This window comes from Mobula hypostoma, chromosome 9 (assembly GCF_963921235.1).
Source record: "Mobula hypostoma chromosome 9, sMobHyp1.1, whole genome shotgun sequence".
NCBI classification, from domain to species: Eukaryota; Metazoa; Chordata; class Chondrichthyes; order Myliobatiformes; family Myliobatidae; genus Mobula; species Mobula hypostoma.
In genome coordinates, this window is record NC_086105.1 from 129100349 (window position 1) to 129121631 (window position 21283).

The window sequence follows — 21283 nt, forward strand, 5'->3', positions numbered from 1 at the left end:
TACTGTAGCGGTTAGCACGATGCTATTACAGCTTGGGGCATCAGTTCAATCCCGGTGTCTTCTGTAACAAGTTTGTACATCCACCCCATGGAATGTGTGGGTTTTCCCCGCGTGTCTGGTTTCCTCCCACAGTCCAAAGACATACTGGTTAGTAGCTTAATTGGTCATTGAAAACTGTCTGGTGACTCGGCTGGGATTAAATCGGGGAGTTGCTGGGATTAAATCTGGGGGGGGTTTGCTGGGTGGCACAGTTCAAGCTGTCTAATCCGTGCTGTATCTCAAAATGAAATAAATGCAAGCTGTCAACAAGTGTTAGTCTGAGTTTGACTCCTAGGTTAATTTACTTCCATCTATCTTACTTCACACATTTTCTGTGAAGAATTTCCAGCATTTGTGATATTTGATGCCTATTGTCCCATCACCAATTCAATTTTCTGCATTGAAGAAGAAACCAGGAATATTTTAGAATTTCACACTGGAACTGTGCCCATGGTTCACAGTAGTTAACTTGTTGAGTAGTATTAAACTGAGTGGCCAGTATTCCATTGTGAAACAACATGAAGCAGGGTCTTTGCACTCCCACTCAGTGGCCAACACGGGACAAATGTTCAAGTGCTGCAGACTAGGTGATGGTTCACCAGAGAAGTGTAAAAGCAAAATAAATTTTAAAAAAGTTTTCTTAGTAATGCAACAAGCAGAAAGATGTTTCAAAATCCATAATTAAACACTCAACTTGTAGATCAGCAAAAATTTATTCATGTAGTAGAAAATCACTTGGCTAACAGAAATATGAAGTGATCATAGTTACTTCTCAAACAGAATCCAACAACAAAATTTTAGCCAGATTTTAAAACATATCAGTGCAACTAATTATAAAAGCTCCACAATGGGTGTAATGCATCAAATGCATTATTAAATAATGATTAAACAATATTTACATTATAATTTTTCTCCTGTGATAGTTGCCTTTTACAAATTTTTAGAATTGTATGATTGTCAGAATTGAGCTGTACAATATGAAACAAATATGATCCCACAGAGCTTATAAAGAGCAATTACATTCATGAAACAGTAACACTTTATGACATTCAACCTTAGAGATATTGTACATTATTGAAATTGGTAGGTAACTTTTGAACCTCCCAGACAAACACCTCATTGTATGCAATGGATAAGAGGAATTTCCCAGATGGTGTAAACCGACTGAAGTGAACAGTATCATTATGCCCAGTGAAATCTTGGCATTTTCCATTTGGAGAATGAATTATCTTCATTAGTCTCTCTGTGAAAAACAGTAAGTTTAGAATGTGATGAAAATATTGTGACAGAGTTTGAACCATTTATAAGCATTGTCATAAAATGTTTTAAAGGCAAAATTCAGGTTTTAAATAATTCTTACTTAATACACAGAACTAATTGCATTTAATCTTCAACTGTTAACTTCCCAGAAATATTTTTCATTTCATCTACATATACAGTACTGTGCAAAAATCTTAGGGGGTGTGTGTGTGTGTGTATATATATATATATATATATATATACACACACACACACACACACACACACACCCTCACCATTCCCGAAATCCTTTGCTTCTGCCAAATTTACAAACTTGCTCTTCGGTCCACGTTGGCAAATTTAGTAGCGTGCAAAAGTCTTAGACATTTTATAAACAGACTTTGGTACATGTATCCAAGACTTGTGCACAATACCTGGACATTGCAAAGTTTTCTACTCACTGATTTCAAACATTTTACACTGCTTGTTGACTGGAATTGTAAAATCTTCTTTAGAAAATAAACAAAATTATTTGAACCAATCTTAATGCCACACTTCAGTTTAAACAGCTACGTGTACCAGTTAAAAGATGTTTAATGATATATAGAATTGATCCTAGAATTAGATTATTTAAGCCAATACATTACAACAACCTGTACTCCGAACATAGATGAAAATTGAAGTTATTATTATTGTTCCTAAGGACTAGATTTTGTTTTATATTTGTAATGGAAATAAAGAATAAGACTGTTGTGGGATCTTCTATTTCTTTGAATAATTAATGGAAGAGTTATCCACAAACCTATAAACCAGAGGGTAACATTGCAACATATTTAGTCAAACTCGGCTATGATAGGGGATTGGGTAACAGGTTCCATGTAAGCATTAAGCTGCAATAATTTAACTTGTGCCAATGAAACAAATTGGCAAACAGATCATATTTACATGCAGTCACATTAACCAACTTTTTTGTTCCTTAATAAAAGAAATTGTGCTAAATCATTGTTTAAACAGACTTTTATCAGGTATTATAAAATGGGTGAAAGAATAACAAGAGAACAAAGACTAAATGGAAATATTCAGCAGCATCTATCAGAGTGAAACACTTTGGGTCAATTCTCCTTGATCAGAACTGGAAAATAAACAGAGTTACAGAGAGGGAGAGGGGTGGAAAGGACAAGGGATATGTCAAGTCTGTCACTTGGACAATCTCTGTCCTGCCAAACACAGATACTCCCTGTTCTCCCCATTCCTTAAAACACGTCTGACTTCTCACTTCTCCGATTTTGATGCAGGAGCGATGACCCAAAACATAATCTCTATTTCTCTCTCTTCGCTTGCTGAGTATTTCGAGCTTTGTGTTCTTATTTCAGATTTCAACATCTATAATTTATTTGCATTTCAATAGATTAAATGCGACATTTCTAGAGGGTGGGGAACATCGGAGGGCCTGAGATCTGTAAGTACATAAACGATGAAGAGCATCAGAATATAAAATCAAGGAAGTTATGTTGAACCTATAAAAACACTAGTTCAGCTACAAATGGAATAACGTGCAAATCTGGCCTCCACACTTTAGGAGAGCTAAAGTGTAGCTCCCTGAGTAAAGTAAGAAAAGATTTGCTAGGAAATCTCTGTAGTTCGTACTCTGCATGGAGATTAGCGACCGGTGGTGATCTATAGAGATCTGTTCTGGGAACCCTCCTCTTTATGTCATCAGCAAACTTACTAACCCATCCTTCTACTTCTTCATCCAGGTTATTTATAAAAATCACAAAGGTTGGGGGTGTTGTGGATAGTCTGGAGGGTTGTCAGAGGTTACAGTGGGACATCGATAGGACACAGAACTGGGCTGAGAAGTGGCAGATGGATTTCAACCCAGATAAGTATGAAGTAACGCAAACACGAGGAAATCTGCAGATGCTGGAAATTCAAGCAACACACACAAAATGCTGGTGAACACATCAGGCCAGGCAACATCTATAGGAAGAAGTACAGTCGACACTTCGGGCTGAGACCCCTTGTCCTGACTAGAAGATCTAAGAGATCTTGGGGTTCGTGTCTATAGGACACTCAAAGCTGCAGCGCAGTTTGATAGTTTTGTTAAGAAGACGTATAGTGTTGGTCTTCATCAACCGTGGGATTGAGCTCAAGAGCCGAGATGTAATGTTACAGCTATACAAGACCTTGGAGTACTGTGTTCAGTTCTGGTCACCTCACTACAGGAAGGATGTGGATACTACAGAGAGAATGCAGAAGAGATTTACAAGGACGTTGCTTGGATTGAAAGGCATAGCTTATGAGAATAGGTTGAGTGAACTTGGCCTTCGCTCCTTGGAGCAACGGAGGATGAGAGGTGACCTGACAGAGGTTTATAAGATGATGAGGGGCATTGATTACGTGAATAGCCAGAGGCTTTTTCCCAGGGCTGAAATGGCTAACAAGAGGGGGCATAGTTTTAAGTGCTTAGAACCAGGTACCAAGGGGATGTTGGGGGTAGGTTTTTCCACACAGAGAGTGGTGGGTGAGTGGAATGCAATGCCAGTGACGATGATGGAAGCGGATATAATCAGGTCTTTTAAGAGCCTCTTAGGTAGGTTGGAAAATAGAGGGCTATGTGCTAGGAAAATTCTAGGCAGTTTCTAGAGTAGGTTACATGGTTGGCACAACATTGTGGGCCAAAGGGCCTGTAATGTACTGTAGATTTCTATGTTCTATGTTTTAATGTGGGATTTCAGCTATAAAGTTAGATTAGAGAACCTAGGGATTCTCCTTGAAGCCCAGAATGCTGAAAGTAGATTTGATACAGCTGTACATGTATCATCTTGGACGGGATAAAGGGAAGCTGCTGCAATAAGTCAATATTTCAAGGGCCAGGAAACACAGTTTTGGAGAAATATTTCAAGGGGGACATGAGGACAAACTTTTTATTCAAGAGAGTAAGGATCTGGAATTCATTCCCTGTAAAGCAAGTGAAAACAGAATCACTGCCTTCAAAAAGAAAAGTGCTACAGGAAAATTACTGACTAATAGGGATGACAGGATGCTTTGCAGAGAGCAAGTTAAAACATAAAATGGCTCGCCAATAATTCTATGGTTTTATGTTTAAAGCCACAGGTAGTTAGTCGAAGAAATGGTTTAAAGCAACCTGAAACCAATGTACAGGATAATGCAAATTAAGAAATAAATGCATGGAAAACAATAGGCTTACATGGGCAAATTCTAATTTAAAAACCACTAACATCGTGTGCTACTTGTAATGAACCATTCACCACTGCCTCTAACCCATTAGCTATTTTTCTGTACTCTTAACTTGTTTAACGTTAAAGTCCACAAGGAAAAATTTCCAATGTATTATAAATGATAGCTATGTTAGAACCAATAATTTAGACAACAAGGCATAGGAGCAGAATTAAGACATTTGGCCCATTGAGTTTGCTGTACCATTCTAGCATAGCTGATTTATTATCACTCTCAACCCTATTCTTCAGCCTTCTCTAATCAAACACCTATCATCCTCCGCTTTAGAATATATCTAAGAACGTGGCCTCTACAGCCATCTGCAGCAATGAATTCCACAGATTCACCAACCTCTCATAGAACACCACAGAAACAGACCCTTTGGCCCATCTAGTCCCTGCTGAAACCATTTAAACTGCCTAATCCCATCGACCTGCACTGAGACCATAGCCCTCCATATCGCTGCTATCCATGTACCTATCCAAACTTCTCTTAAACATTGAAATCAAATTTGCATGCACCACTTGTGCTAGCAGCTCATTCCACACTCTTATAACCCTCAGTGAAGAAGTTTTCCCTCTTGTTCCCCCTTCAACTTCTCACCTTTCACCCTTAACCCATGACCTCCGGTTGTAGTCCCCTTTAGCCTCAATGGTAAAAGCCTGTTTGCATTTACCCAATCTATACCCCTCATAATTTTGTATACCTCTATCAAATCTCCTCTCAATCTTCTATATTCTAAAAATACAGTCCTAACCTACTCAATCTTACCTTATCACTCAGGTCCTCTCGACCCAGCAACATCCTTATACGTTTTCTCTGCACTCTTTCTACCTTCTTTACATCTTTCCTGTAGGTAGGTGACCAAAACTGCACATGATACTCCAAATTAAGCCTCACCGATATCCTGTACAACTTCAACATAACATCCCATCTTCTGTACTCAATACGTTGATTTATGAAGGCCAATGTGCCAAATGCTTTCTTTACAACCCTATCTACCGATGAGCCACTTTCAACAAATTATGGAACTATATTCCAGATCCTTCCACACTCCTCAGTGCCCTTCTGTTCACTGTGTAAGACCTACCCTGGTTGGTCCGACCGAAGAACAAAACCTCAGACATATCTGCATTAAATTCCATCTGCCATTTTTTCAGCAGATGCAGATCCATGAAAGCCCTCCTCACTATCCACTATACCCTTAATCTTGGTGACATCTGCAAATTTGCTGATCCAGTTAACCAGATTATCATCAAGATCATTGGTATAAATGACAAACAACAATGAACCCAGCAGCGATCCTTGCAGCACTTCACTAATCACAGGTCTCCAGTCAGTGAGGCAACCATCTACTACTACTCTCTGGCTTCTCCCACAAAACCATTGTCTAATCCAATTTACTACCTCATCCTGAATGACTGAACCTTCTTGACCATGTGGGACTTTGTCAAATGCCTTATTGAAATCCAGGTACAGAACATCCACAGCTTTCCTGGTAACTTCCTGGAAAATCTCTATAAGATGGCCTGCCAAGCACGAAGCCATGCTCATTATCCTCAATCGGTGTATGCCTATCCAAATACTTACATATCAGGTCCCTTGAACACCTTCCAATAACTTTCCCACAACTGATGTCAGATTCATCAGCCTTTAATTTCTTGGTTTCCGTTTAGAGCTTTTTTTAAAACAGAACAACATAGGCTATCCTCCAATCCTCTGGTACCTCTCCAGTCACTAAGGGTGTTTTAAATATCTCTGCTAGAGCCCCAGCAATTTCTGTACTTGCCTCCCATAGGGTCCAAGGGAACACCTCGTTAGGCCCTGGGAATTTATCCATACTGATTTGCCTCAGGGTAGCAAACACCTTTCCTTTGTAATCTGTACAGGGTCCATAAAATTGATGCCATTTTGCCTCACTTCTATAGACTCTGCATCCATCTCCCAAGTAAATACAAATGCAAAGAATTCATTTAAGATATTCCCCATTTGTTTTGGCTCCACACATGGATTACCATTCTGGTCTTCCAGAGGAACAATTTTGTCCCTAGCAATCCTTCTGCTCTTAACGTAACTGTAGAATCCCTTAGGATTCTCCTTCACCTTGTCTGCTAGAGCAACTTTATGCCTTCTTTTAGCCTTCCTTATTTCTTTTTTAAGTGTGCTCCATTAGCACCTCATTTGTTCCTACTTGCCTATATCTGCCACACCTTTTATTCTCTTAACCAGGGCGTCAATATCTCTTGAAAATCAAAGTTCCCTACACTTGTTATCTTTTCCAGGCACATACAAGCTTTGTGCTCTCCATTAAGAAAACACTCTAGGCTTTATTCCTTCTACCAAAGTGCATGACCATACACTTAACTAAATTATATTACATCTGCCACTTCTTTGTCCCAGTTTGTCCAAGTACTTCTGTAGACTCCCTGCTTCCCCAACACTACCTAGCCCTCCACCTATTTTTGTATTGTCCTCAAACCTGGCCACAAAGCCATCAAATTTGTCATCCAAATCATTGGCATATACAGGTGTCCCCCGCTTTTCGAACGTTCGCTTTACGAAACCTCACTGTTACGAAAGACCTACATTAGTACCCTATTTTCGCTTTCAGAAGATGTTTTCACTGTTACGGAAAAAAAATCAGCGCACAATAAAAGGCAACGCGTGCCCCGAGCGGCTGCTCTCCCCTGGATTCGGAACGGCATTGCTTAAACACGTTGCATTGAGCAGCCGTTAGCAAGATGAGTTCTATGGTATTGGAAAAGCCTGAAAGAGCTCGTAAGGGTGTTACACTTACGGTAAAACTAGACATAATTAAGCGTTTTGATCGTGGTGAATGAAGTAAGGACAACGTGAGTTTGGCTTGTGGAAGCTGACGAACATGATGTTGAAGAGGTTCTGGCATCCCATGACCAAGAACTGATAGCTGAAGAGCTGATGCAATTGGAAGAAAACAGGATAACAATCGAAACCGAATTTGTAATGATAAAGTACGACTTTAATTTTGAAAGGGTACGTCAGTTTAGGAGATATTTGCAGGATGGTTTGAGTCCTTATTAAAGAACTGTGTGATAGAAAAATGCGTGAGGCTCAGCAGTCAAGCAAGCCTTCCACATCAGCCACAGCAGACGACGAACCTTGACCTTCGACATCGAGGCGGGCAGAGATAGAAGAAGATGAGCTGCCTGCTCTAATGGAAACAGACAACGAGTTGACACCCCAGTGTCCCACCACCCCAACCCCCAGGCCACGGACAGATACCAATTTGTGGAGAATGCAACAGTAGCCGGGAGGTACACAGCACATCTTTAAGAAAAAAGCCAAAATAAACATGCTAGTTAATTAGGTGCTGCCGACACATAAATGTTGGCCCAGATCAGAGACGACGCAATTGGAAATCGGCACTGATCTGGGCCGACAATTACGTGTCGGGCGGCACCTAATTAATTAGCTTGTTTATTTCAGCTTTTTTCTTTCTTTCTTTTTAAATCTTTTTATTAAGTAAGTATACAAAAAAGGTAAGCCATATAAACATTAATACAATGTTAAAGTACAATAAAATTCCAAAAGATAACAATACCAAAAAGAAAATACTACAAACAATGTAATTTAAGCATAAGAAACCAAGATAACATAATAGTATACTAGATTTTATATATATCAATGGAAAAAAAAAAGAAAAAAAAAAACCCCCCAAAAAAAAACCCACCGTGCAACTACCTAAAAGCAAAGCAAAGCAATGGGCTAACTTGAAACCAAACAGAGTTAAACTTAAAATCACGTCCTCAATCCCGACCTCCATTAAAACAGTGAAAAAAAAACAAGAAGGGTAAATATTACATTAAATGAAAATATCGAATAAAAGGTCCCCAAATCTGTTCAAATTTAAATGAAGAATCATAAAGGTTACTTCTAATTTTCTCCAGATTCAAACATAAAATCGTCTGAGAAAACCAAAGAAAGGTAGTTGGAGCATTAAGCTCTTTCCAATGTTGTAAAATACATCTTTTCGCCATTAAAGTAAGAAATGCAATCATTCTACGGGCTGAAGGGGAAAGATTACTAGAAATTTTAGGTAGTCCAAAGATAGCAGTAATAGGGTGAGGAGAGATATCTATATTTAATACCTTAGAAATAATATTGAAAATATCTCTCCAAAAAGTTTCCAAAGTAGGGCAAGACCAAAACATATGAGTTAAAGAGGCTATCTGCCCCGAACATCTATCACAGAAAGGATTAATATGCGAGTAAAAACGCGCTAACTTATCTTTGGACATATGTGCTCTATGAACCACTTTAAATTGAATTAGGGAATGTTTAGCACAAATAGAGGAAGTATTAACTAATTGTAAAATCTGCCCCCAATCATCCACAGAAATGGTAAGCCCCAATTCCTGTTCCCAATCTACCCTAATCTTATCAAATGGAGCTTTCCTAAGTTTCATAATAATATTATAAATCATAGCCGATGCACCTTTCTGACATGGATTAAGGTTAATTATCGAATCTAAAATATATATAGGAGGAAGCATTGGAAAGGAAGAAAGTATAGTACTTAGGAAATTTCTAACTTGTAAATATCTAAAAAAATGTATTCTTGATAAGTTATATTTATTAGATAATTGTTCAAAAGACATAAGGGAACCATCTAAAAATAAATCCAAAAACCGTAAAATACCCTTAGTCTTCCAAGTTTGAAAAGCGCGATCCGTAAAAGAGGGAGGAAAAAATATGTTGCCTAAAATAGGAATCGCTAACCCGAATTGATTAAGATCAAAAAATTTTCTGAATTGAAACCAAATGCGCAAAGCATATTTAACTATCGGGTTAGAGACCTGCTTAAGGCGTTTCGAATCAAAAGGAAGAGAGGAACCTAAAATAGAACCAAGTGTATAACCCTGAACAGATTGTAATTCCAATGCTACCCATTTAGGAATAGATAGTATGTCCCGGTCAAGTAACCAAAATTTCATATGTCGAATATTAATAGCCCAATAATAAAATCTAAAGTTAGGTAATGCTAAACCTCCATCTCTCTTAGCTTTCTGTAAATGTATTTTACCCAGTCTCGGATTCTTATTCTGCCAAATAAATGAAGAAATTTTAGAGTCAACTTTATCAAAAAAAGATTTAGGAACGAAAATTGGTAATGCCTGAAACACATATAAAAATTTTGGCAAAAAAAACATCTTAACTGCATTAATACGACCAATCAAAGTTAAATATAAGGGAAACCATTTAGATGAAAGTTGAGTAATATGGTCTATTAATGGTAAAAAGTTAGTCTTAAATAAATCTTTATGTTTACAAGTAATTTTAATCCCAAGATATGAAAAGTAATTATTAATCAATTTAAATGGAAATTTATAATATAAGGGAAGATGTTTATTAATCGGAAAAAGTTCACTCTTACTAAGATTTAATTTATAACCTGAGAAAAGACCAAATTGTGCTAATAACTCTAAAACAGCAGGAATGGATCTCTCAGGATTAGAAATATATAAAAGTAAATCATCAGCATAGAGTGATAATTTATGGGACTTTAATCCCCGAGTTATCCCAGTAATATTTGAAGATTCTCGAATAGCAATTGCAAGAGGTTCTAATGCAATATCAAATAATAGGGGACTAAGAGGACAGCCTTGTCGAGTACCACGAAAGAGAGGAAAAAAAGGTGAGTTTAAGGAGTTAGTACGAACCGAGGCTACAGGGGAGTGATATAACAGTTTAATCCAGGATATAAATTTCAAGCTAAAATTAAACATTTCAAGCACCTTAAATAAATAAGGCCATTCTACTCTATCAAAAGCTTTCTCGGCATCTAAAGAAATAACACACTCAGGAACATTTTGTGAGGGAGTATAAACGATATTTAACAATGTACGAATATTATAAAAAGAGTAACGACCTTTAATAAAACCCGTTTGGTCTTCCGAAATAATAGAAGGAAGTACTTTTTCTAGTCTATTTGCTAATAACTTAGAAAAAACTTTAGAATCAACATTTAATAAAGATATTGGTCTATAAGATGCACATTGAGCAGGGTCTTTATCCTTCTTTAGTATTAAAGAAATTGATGCTCTATTAAAAGATTCCGGAAGTTTACCAAGTTTCAAAGAAGCCTCAAAAACCTTATAGAGCCAAGGAATCAATAAAGAAGCAAAACATTTATAAAATTCAACGGTAAACCCATCAGGGCCAGGAGCTTTCCCCAGATTCATAGAAAAAATAACATTCTTAATCTCATCCATTGTAATGGAAGTATCTAATAAAGAAGACATATCCTGTGAAATCTGAGGGAAGTCTAACTTATCTAAAAAATCATTCATATATTTAGAATCTCGAGGAGACTCTGATTGATATAAAGAAGAATAAAAATCACAAAAGGTTTGATTAATCCCCACATGATCCAATATCAATCGATCATTTTGGTTATAAATCTGATTGATTTGAGATTTAACATAATTAGATTTCAATTGATTAGCCAGCAGCTTGCCAATTTTATCACTGTGAACATAAAAATCACTTCTTGTTTTCTTTAATTGGTTTACAATCGAGGACGAGAGTAGTAAACTGTGTTCCATTTGAAGTTCAGTTCTTTGTTTGTATAGCTCCTCAGAAGGAGCCATAACATATTTCTTATCAATTTCTTTAATCTTGTCCACAATTGCCATCTCCTCCTGCTTCTGTTTCTTCCTCAAAGCAACGGAATACGAAATAATCTGACCCCGAATATAGGCTTTAAAAGTGTCCCAAAGAGTGTTAACCGAAATATCTTCTGTATGGTTAATTGTAAAAAAAAGCTCAATCTGTTCATTCATAAAATTAACAAAGTCCGAGTCCTGAAGCAACAGCGAGTTAAAACGCCATTGTCTATTGTTTGGTATATTGGCCATAATTTTAATAGAAAGCTTAAGTGGAGCATGATCCGAAATGGTTATAGAATCATAATCACATTTAATCACTGAAGGAATGAGACGAGAATCAATGAAAAAATAATCAATTCTTGAATAGGAATGATGAACATGTGAAAAGAAGGAAAAATCTTTTTCCTGAGGATGCAGAAAACGCCAAATGTCCGTCGACCCAGAATCAGAAAGGAAAAAATTAATCAAATTTGCAGATTTATTAGGTAAAGTCCGTAAAGGAGCCGAACGGTCCAAAGCTGGAGATAAACAGGTATTAAGATCTCCGCCCCAAATCAATGAAAACTCGTTCAAATTCGGAAACTGATCAAACAATGATTTATAAAATTCCGGACAATCCATATTAGGAGCATAAACATTAACCAAAACTACTTTTTTATTAAATAGTAAACCACTAACCAGTAAAAATCTACCATTCGGATCAGAGATAATATCCTGTTGTATAAAAGTAACTGAGGAGTCTATAAAAATAGAGACGCCTCGAATCTTAGCATTGGAGTTCGAATGAAATTGTTGTCCCTTCCAGAATTTGAAAAAACGTAGTCTGTCCCCCCTCCGTACATGGGTCTCTTGTAAAAATAAAATTTGTGCTTTAAGTCTCCGGAACACTTTAAAAACTTTTTTCCTTTTAATAGGATGATTAAGACCATTAGTATTCCAGGAGACAAAATTAATAATAGACTCCATAAATCCTAAAGTCAACCCATAACAAGGAGGATTGACAATAGGCGCGACCCACAAACCCGGAGAGGAAACAGAACATACAAAAGATACCGGGGAAAAGGACGCAACCAATACTTCAATAATGTATATAGCCCAAAGAGAAACAAACTAAAACGTGAAGCCCCTCCCACCACCCCCCACCCCAAGACCCCAAGGCGAAATCTAAAGCAGACCCGCCAGAAAGAAGCAAGCGCTAAAACTACCCCCATGACTTCCGGTATACGCTCCCTAAAAAAAAGGTATAAATATGAAAAGGGTCAGCTAATTGTAAAACAGTAAAAAAATAAGTAAAAAAAAGTTAGCTCAATTAAAATACACACAGAACAGAACAAAAGCCGGAAAGTATATATTAAAAAAAAACCACAATAAACCTCAAACTCATGAATAGACACAGCAACAAAAAAAAAATAGGATTATTAACATAAAATGATTATAAAAAGCAAAACAGAATAAAATTTAAAAAAACTACAAAATTTAAGGCCGCACAGGAAATACGTAAGATGACAAAAGGGAAGTAACCACTCAGAATCCCCTGGGAAAAGAAAGAAATGACGCAGTTAAAAAGAAAGTTTAGCAGCCATATTAAGAAATCGAAAGTAAACTTTTCTGCCCAAATAGGGCACAGAAAAGTTAAAACCAACCAATTCACAGCCTCCGATCAACGGAGAAAATTTAAAAAAAGGCAATTAAGATGTTGAAGATGAAAGTTGATCCAGATAACTCTGGGCATCCGATGGAGAATCAAAAAAACGAAGGGCTCCATCTAACATGCGAATCCTTAGACGTGCAGGGTACAGCAGCGCTGGTCTTAAATCCATCTTATAGAATTCCGACATCACGGATCTGTAACGGACCCGTTGGTCCCAGATTGGTTTACTGAAATCTTCCACGAATCGGAACTTAAGATCCGAAAAATCAATGAAACCTTTAGATCGAGCGAATCGAAACAGTCTCTCCTTGTCTTGAAAGTAATGAAAACGTAAGATAACATGCCTCGGTCTATCTGACCTAGACGAGTATGATGGGATTCTGTGAACACGATCCAGTAGCGGTGGTTGGTCAGGAAATACAGTAGGGAATGCATCTTTTAAAAGTTGGGAGAAATATTTCATAGGGTTGTTAGCTTCCACGGCTTCCCTGACGCCAATCATTCGTAAATTCTGCCGTCGCATTCTAGATTCCAAGTCAGAGTTTTTAAAAGTCAAAAAGTCAAGTTTCTTCTTCATTACATTAATTGTTTCTTCGACTTTCCCCATCTTAAGCTCACTTTGTTGCGCGGATTTTTGAAGATCAGATATAGCCGACTGATGTTCCGCAATACATGTTTGCATCTTATCAATTAAATCGGCAATTTTCTGGAACTTAGTTGAGATTTCCGTATGAATCAGGTCTTTAACAAAGCCCATAATTTCTGTACGAATCATCTCCCTAACAGAGGTTGAAATTTCCCTCTGAATTAACTCCGATATCGCTTTCAAAGTCACCGGTGATTCAGTCGGAGGGAGATCCGTAGCTTTCGGTTTAACCGGAGGTTTACCATCCTTGCCGTCTTTCCCGTTCTTAGACATAGCCGATCTCAGTATCATCCAATTGTCAGAGAATTCAGTTTAATTCAAAGTATTGTAAAAATTGATGCCTTAATAGTTAATTAAAGTATAGCTGACCATAGAGAGAAAAAACTCAGAGGTAATGGAGCGAGTCAAGAACGCGACTTCACTCCATGAGCGCTACCGGAAGTCTAGCTTTTTTCTTAAAGATGTGCTGTGTACCTCCTGGCTACCGCTGCATTCCTGCATGCTTCGCGGCAATATATTGCTCGGCGGCCTGCAGGGTGGGGCCCACTGCACCACCCAACCTGCGACGACTCAGTCTAACACACCATCATCAGTGTGTTCGGCAAGCTGTCTTCCCAATTCCCGTAAGTGATACTACACGGTACATATATTATTTCTACTTTATATTGGCTGTGTATTTTTACGTGTTATTTGGTATGATTTGGCAGTTTCATAGCTTAAAGGTTACTGGGGAGAGTGTTCTTGCCAACAGCGCTTGCATGAGATTTTCTGCCAACGGTACTTGCGTGAGATTTTCGCTACGGAGAACAGTTCAGTAATGATTGTGGAAAAGTATTTCTACTTTATATAGGCTGTGTATTTATCATATCATTCCTGCTTTTACTATATGTTTCTGTTATTTTAGGTTTTATGTGTTATTTGGCATGATTTGGTAGGTTATTTTTGGGTCTGCGAACGCTCACAATATTTTCCCATATAAATAAATGGTAATTGCTTCTTTGCTTTACGACATTTCGGCTTACGAACCGTTTCATAGGAATGCTCTACCTTCGGATGGCGGGGGAAACCTGTAATGTGAAAAGCAGACTCAACACAGACCCCTGCGGAACACCACTAGCCACCAGCAGCCAACCAGAAAAGGCTGCCTTTATGCCTACTCTTTGCCTCCTGCTAGCCAGTCAATCTTCTATCCATGCTAGTAACTTTTCTGTCATACCATGGACTCTTACCTTGCTTAGCAGCCTCATGTGGGTGCGTTGTCAAAGGCCTTCTGAAATTCCAAGTAAACAACATCCACCGACTCTCCTTTGGCTATCCTGCCCATTTCATCAAAGAATTCCAACAGATTTGTCAGGCAAGATTTTCCTTCAAGGAAACCATGCTGACTTTTTCAGCCTATTTTATCACCTCCTAAGTATCCCAAAACCTCATCCTTCATAATGAACTCCAACATCTTACCAACCACTGATGTCAGGCTTACTGGCCTATAACTTATTTTCTTTTGCCACCCTCCTTCTTAAAGAGTGGGATGACATTTGCAATTTTCCAGTGTTCTGGAACCATTTCGAAATCTAGGGATTCTTGAAGGATCACCACTAATACCTCCACAATACCTTCAGCTATCTCTTTCAGAGCCCTGGGGTGTAGTCCATCTGGTTACTTACTTTACCAAGAACAGCCAGAATTTATTCTGCAAATTGAACTTCGCCGACTATGTTGTCTAACTGGAGTAAAAAGCAACTACTAATCCAATATTTAGATTTGCCATTTTATTTATTTCCACCAGAGAAGGTGTTTTCTATTGTGAATGAATCTGCCTCTGATAAAGAACATCTTCTTCCCTGGCTTCCTGGGTTCTGGTGTATTTCAGGCATAGATTTGCACCACGTCTACAACAACATCGATATGCAACAGAATTTCTCCGCAGCTCAGCATAAAATGCTGCAGATATAAATTTATGTTCTATCACCAAGGCTAAATACTTTTCCTATACTTCACTTCTGAATGTTATTTATTCATGTAATACCTGTGACTGATAAATCTACAAGTCTTTTCTGGCTGAATGTCTTATGCAAGAATGGGTGTTACAGATCACAGGGGAAAAAAATTAATTCTTACCAGTGGTCCCAACAGCAATTAGTTGCCCTGCTGGAGAGAGGCTCAAACTTGCAGCCCAGTGAGGCAAAGCTATTTCCTTAATTGTCTGCGATAGGGGAAAAAAAAAGGACAGTTTAGGTTATTCAAAGGATGATACTACAAACAGTTAATACAGGTTGAATAATCTCTATCTGTTCCTGTAGGTAACTGCATTCTGCCATTCTGTTTTAAAACTTTCTCCTACAACTGTTTTACTTATGCCAGATCCAACTGTCCAATAGAGACAGGGATTTATTCCCCAAACATTAGCAAACTCACACTGCAACTAAACAGTGAACTGTTTTGTGTCTAATGCTCTGTTGAACAATGAGGTTACTTTTTATAGTGTAACTTTATGGCAAATTATCTATTTACAAATACATAATACTATGTTCAGTTGTTTTTACAAAAGTTTTGTATTTTCTTTACTTATACCTGCTTTTTATGGAGGCTGTACAAAATAATCTGCGGCTTTACTCCAAATCCAACATACACTACAATGCCACTCTGACTGGGTGAGAAGGCAGCCAGACTAGGTGGGAGACTATTCTGGTCACATATCTGAAACAAAAAAATTGAAATCAAACAACATATTCCAATAAATTATTTGAAACACCTCCTGATTATTTATTCTGATGTTTATTGAGTGTGCAGAACACCAGAGTTGATCAAATTCTCTACAAAGCAAACAAACACATACAAATCTGGCCACACAATGTCTTCTGCAGACAATCTCCACTCCTCAGATCTGAGCATGTTGTTGGAAGCGACACTTTTCAATAAAGCTTTTGTCATGACAACCCAAACATTAATATATCAAGATGGACATAACATCTAAGGGAGTTAGTTCTACCACTGCTTAGTCCTCAACTAAATCCACTCAAAAAAAGTTATTTTTGCTCAAGTTGGCTGCTACAATGACAGAACTAAAAACAATTTACTTACTGTGAAGTGCATTGGAAGATTTTAAAAGGTCTGAATTATTATTATTCCCTCTGCTTCCAGCAAAAACAAACCTGACCCCTAACCACTTTAATTAATCTATATTACAGCAGCTCACAAATGCACTCAAAATGTTCCACGTTATCCTAACACAGCAACGAAATACCAAAAGCAGAATAAACTGTTACTTATTGTGTTCATGAACACAGAGACCAGTCTTTGCAGATTGGTGATAACATGTTCTCTTCGCTGACGATCAACACTTGCGCACCTCAGGGCTGTGTGCTTAACTCACTGCTCTACTCTCTGCTCTCTCTCGATACACAGGACAGTGTGTCTTGGCATAGTTCAAATACCATCTATAAATTTGCTGACGATACAACCATTGTTGGTAGAATCTCAGGTGGTGATGAGAGGGCGTACAGGAGTGAGATATGCCAACCAGTGGAGTGGTGCCAACCTGGCAGCAACAACCTGGCACTCAACATCAGTAAGACAAAAGAGCTGATTGTGAACTTCGGGAAGGGTAAGACGAAGGAGCTCATACTAATCCTCATAGAGGGATCAGAAGTGGAGAGAGTGATCAGCTTCAAGTTCCTGGGTGTCAGGATCTCTGAGGATCTAACCTGGTCCCAACATATCAATGTAGTCATAAAGAAGGCAAGACAGCGGCTATACTTTATTAGTAGTTTGAAGAGATTTGGCATGTTAACAAATACACTCAAAAACTTCTATAGTTGTACTGTGGAGAGCATTCTGACAGGCTGCATCACTGTCTGGTATGGAGGGGCTACTGCACAGGACCGAAAGAAGCTGCAGAAGGTTGTAAATCTAACCAGGACATCTTTAGGGAGCGGTGTCTCAGAAAGGCAGTGTCCATAATTAAGGATCTCCAGCACCTAGGGCATGCCCTTTTCTCACTGTTACCATCAGGTAGGAGATACAGAATTCTGAATACACACACTCAGCGATTCAGGAACAGCTTCTTACCCTCTGCCATCCGATTCCTAAATGGACATTGAAGCTTTGGACGCAACCTCACTTTTTTAAAAAATATACAGTATTCCTGTTTTTGCACATTTTAAAAAGTCTATTCAATATACGTAATTGATTTACTTGTTTATTTATTATGGTTTTTTTTCTCTCTCTGCTAGATTATGTACTGCATTGAACTGCTGCTGCTAAGTTAACAAATTTCACATCACATGCTGGTGATAATAAACCTGATTCTGATAGATAACAGCCCATATATTATTACAAGTACAAAAAATTCTGCAGATCCTGGAAATCCAAAGCAATAAACACAAAATGCTGGAGGAACTCAGAAGGTCATGCAGCATCGATAGAAATGAATAAACAGTCGATGTTTTGGGCTGGAAAGGAAGGAGATAGAAGCCAGAATTAAAAAGGTGGGATAGGGGAATGTAATAGGTGAAGCCTGATGGGTAGGAAAGGTAAAGGGCTGGAGAGGAAGGAATTTGATAGGAGAGGACAGTGGACAACAGGATAAAGCAAAGGAGGGGCAGGTGATAGGCAAGCAAGAAAAGGAAAGAGGCTAGAATGGGAAATAGAGGAAGAGGTGAGGGGGAATACAAGGTGTTGCTCCTACACATGTATGTATATGTGTGTGTGTATATATATATATATATATATATATATACACACATACACACATACCCACATACACACACACACACACACACATACACACACATATATATATATACACACACACATACATGTACATATCAGAAATGGACCAACTGAATTTAAGGGGAGGTAAAGTGACTGGAATGGACAAGTTCAGCATGGATGCATGAAGAAGCACCAATGCAGTTGTCAATGTAGCGGTGGAAGAGTTGGGGAGCTTTACCGGGGAAGGCTTGGAACATGGACTGTTCTATGTAGCCAACGAAAAGGCAAGCATAGCTGGGAAGCGGGTGCCTATGGCTATCCCGCAAGTCTGGAGAAAGTGGAAGGAACCGACAGAAAAATTGCTGAGCGTGAGGACCAGTTCTACTAGACGGAGGAGGGCTCTGGTGGAGGGAAATTGGTTGGTTCTTTTATTGAGAAAGAAGCAGAGAGGTTTCAAGCCTTCTTGATGGGGGATAGAGGTATACAGACACTGGGCATCCATGGTGAAAATGAGGCAATCAGGGCCAGGGAATTGAAAGTTAGTGAGGAGATTGAGACATGAGAAGTGTCACAGATGTGAGAAGAGGCTGAACCAAGAGGGATAGAATGGAGTTGAGCTACGAGGATACGAGTTCAGTGCACCAGGAGCAGGTAGAGACAATGGGCCTACCTGGACAGTCAGGTTTGTAGACCTTGGGTAGCAGGTAGAAGCAAGCAGAGTGGAGTAAGGAAACTATGAGTCTTGTGGCAGTGGATGGGAGTTCTTCAGAGTTGATGAAGTCAGTGATGGTGTCGGAAACAGTTTTCCGGAGTGGGGTTCTCTTCAATAGGAGGGTATGAGGAGGTGTCAGCAAGGTAAGGTCAGTCCAGCACATTATAACAGCATCCCCTTTTGTTTTCACTTTGACATGAAAGAGTCTTTATGTTGATCAGTGTCAAAAAAGCCAGATTAAATCCACTGTGATTCAATGTTGTAAAACAATAAAACATGAAAACTTCCAAGGGGGTTGTATACTTTTTATAGGCACCATATATTATTAAATTCTTAAGCCAAAATATTACATCCCATTGATGAGCACATTGTATTAAATTAAGTATTGCGTTCCATGCTTCGTATATACAATTCTGGGATAAAGCAAGAGGAGTTATCAAAGTGTCAATATTCCAAAAAGTGTCAGTTTTTCGTGGTTCAGTCAGACAACTATCAAAACTATACTCAGCCTGGTTGGGAAATAAACTGTTCGATGTCAGTATGCTAATAGGTATGGATCAGAGAGTCTATTTATTACTTATTCCCTTCACAAATAAAACGGAAATTCATCTCACCTGACGTTCAGAAGGTGCTGGGAATGTCAACCAGTCAATGAGCTCACACTGGTGTTTATGCCAATCAGCAGCCCAAATACTAACACGTCGGTCAGAACTCACGGCCAACCACATATCACATCCTTCAAGGCCAAATTCATCATACTGGAAAACAAATGCAAAATAATCAACACCACAAATTCAAGATTGACATCCCATGAAATTTTGTTACCATCGTTAGCAGAAAGCAAAATGATATTAGCACAACAATTTCTTTTCTAACTTGACAAAATATAAGACCCTTTTCTATGTGTATTAATAAACATAATTTATAACTAAGCTGTACAAGGTATTAGTGCAGATGACTAAAAGGTTAATTACAGTGTCAGTCTTAAGGTGGAAGGGATGCAGAGGGCATTACAGCATTTACAGTCTGCATATGTGAAGCAAGTCTGTGGTGGAGCAATTAAATTCCACGATAAGACTTAATTTGTGATAATCACAGTAAGTCATCAGTGATTCTGATAAGAGCTGTTTTGAAACTGAAACAATCGTAATCCTGGCTACAGGGATCTACATGAGGAACTTGAGGGATAATTTTGGAGGTTCCGGCACAACCAAGCATTTGAGAAAAAAATGATTGAAAATGGGCTACAGTTTGAAAAGGTGGAGGGATTAAGGGTAGTTATCTTTAGAACAGGTGTGACAACAGATTTTAAGTAGATATGAACAGCACATAAAACCAGGAGAATTAGAGCAGCAAGGAGGAAAAGCAAATTAAAGCTAATTGTTACTTTAAGCATGCATTTGGTCTTGATTAATTCTCAATTTTATGCAATAACCTTTCATTATAACAGATCTTACTTTTTTCTGTGTACATTCAATTGTTGTAATTGGAGAACCCTTATGATCACTGATGATACGAATGGTAATTCCTGTATGAGGGCTGCTCACAGCCATCAAGCCATTTTTACCTCCTGAAATAATTACCTCACCTGAGAATAATACAAAAGGTCAGTCAATGTTAATACTCAATACAGTGAAAGCAGAACAGTTTCCATGAATTCTTGATGGTAGTCGTGATTAGTGGTGCAGCTTATGATCAGCATTCAATTAAGGATATTGAGCAATCTACACTGTAGTGGAACATACCATCCAGAGAGTATGCAATAGCACTGACTGCCATTGGGTGAGGGTGAATCTTCAATTCCATCTCAGTTTTCAACACTCCAAAGAGACGTACTGTACCATCGCTGTATCCTGCAGCTATCTGCTGTTTGTCAGCACATTTCCTTGAATTGATTGTGGGGCTCCAAGCCATACACACGCAGCTCTACAGCAAAATAACATTTACTAAAGTATGAAGGCTTCCATCAAGTGCTTTGATTTCCCACAGCATGCCAAAAATCCAGTGCAAATGAAACAACTGTTATAATACACGATACATTTCAATTGTTCAAATTCAAGTTACGTTTACTGTCATCCAACCATACACATGAAAATAATATTACGATTGAATGACTCAATAATTGTACTCAATAAATTACAATTATTTTATATTGACTTTGTAAGGTCATGAAGTTGCTAATAAAAGCTTCCATTTCACTTTTTGTAACATACCTGATTGAGAACATGAAACTGAACAACCAACTCAGTGCTGTGCATGACCCACACACGCAAGCTGCCATCTTCTGCACATGTGGCAAAATGACTTTCATCTGGACTAAAAATTACCTGGTTAACCTGAAGGAAGAAAAAGATAAACTGATCAAAATACTTAAGAATTTCCAGCTTATTTAATAA

General features: G+C 38.2%; 1 protein-coding gene across 3 annotated transcripts in view; it reads right to left on the reverse strand.

Moving 5' to 3' along the window:
• Nucleotides 1–743: 743 nt before the first annotated feature.
• Nucleotides 744–21283, reverse strand: part of wdr90 (WD repeat domain 90) — a 105271-nt gene continuing 84731 nt past the window's right edge. For all 3 annotated transcript variants that reach the window (XM_063059117.1, XM_063059118.1, XM_063059116.1), the window contains exons 37-43: nucleotides 21101–21223; nucleotides 20633–20813; nucleotides 20345–20475; nucleotides 19502–19645; nucleotides 16034–16159; nucleotides 15581–15665; nucleotides 744–1282 (exon numbers count right to left, since the gene is read on the reverse strand). In XM_063059117.1, the coding sequence (XP_062915187.1) occupies nucleotides 1095–1282; nucleotides 15581–15665; nucleotides 16034–16159; nucleotides 19502–19645; nucleotides 20345–20475; nucleotides 20633–20813; nucleotides 21101–21223 (978 nt within the window). In that variant the 3' untranslated portion in view covers nucleotides 744–1094. The remainder of the gene's footprint in view (nucleotides 1283–15580; nucleotides 15666–16033; nucleotides 16160–19501; nucleotides 19646–20344; nucleotides 20476–20632; nucleotides 20814–21100; nucleotides 21224–21283) is intronic.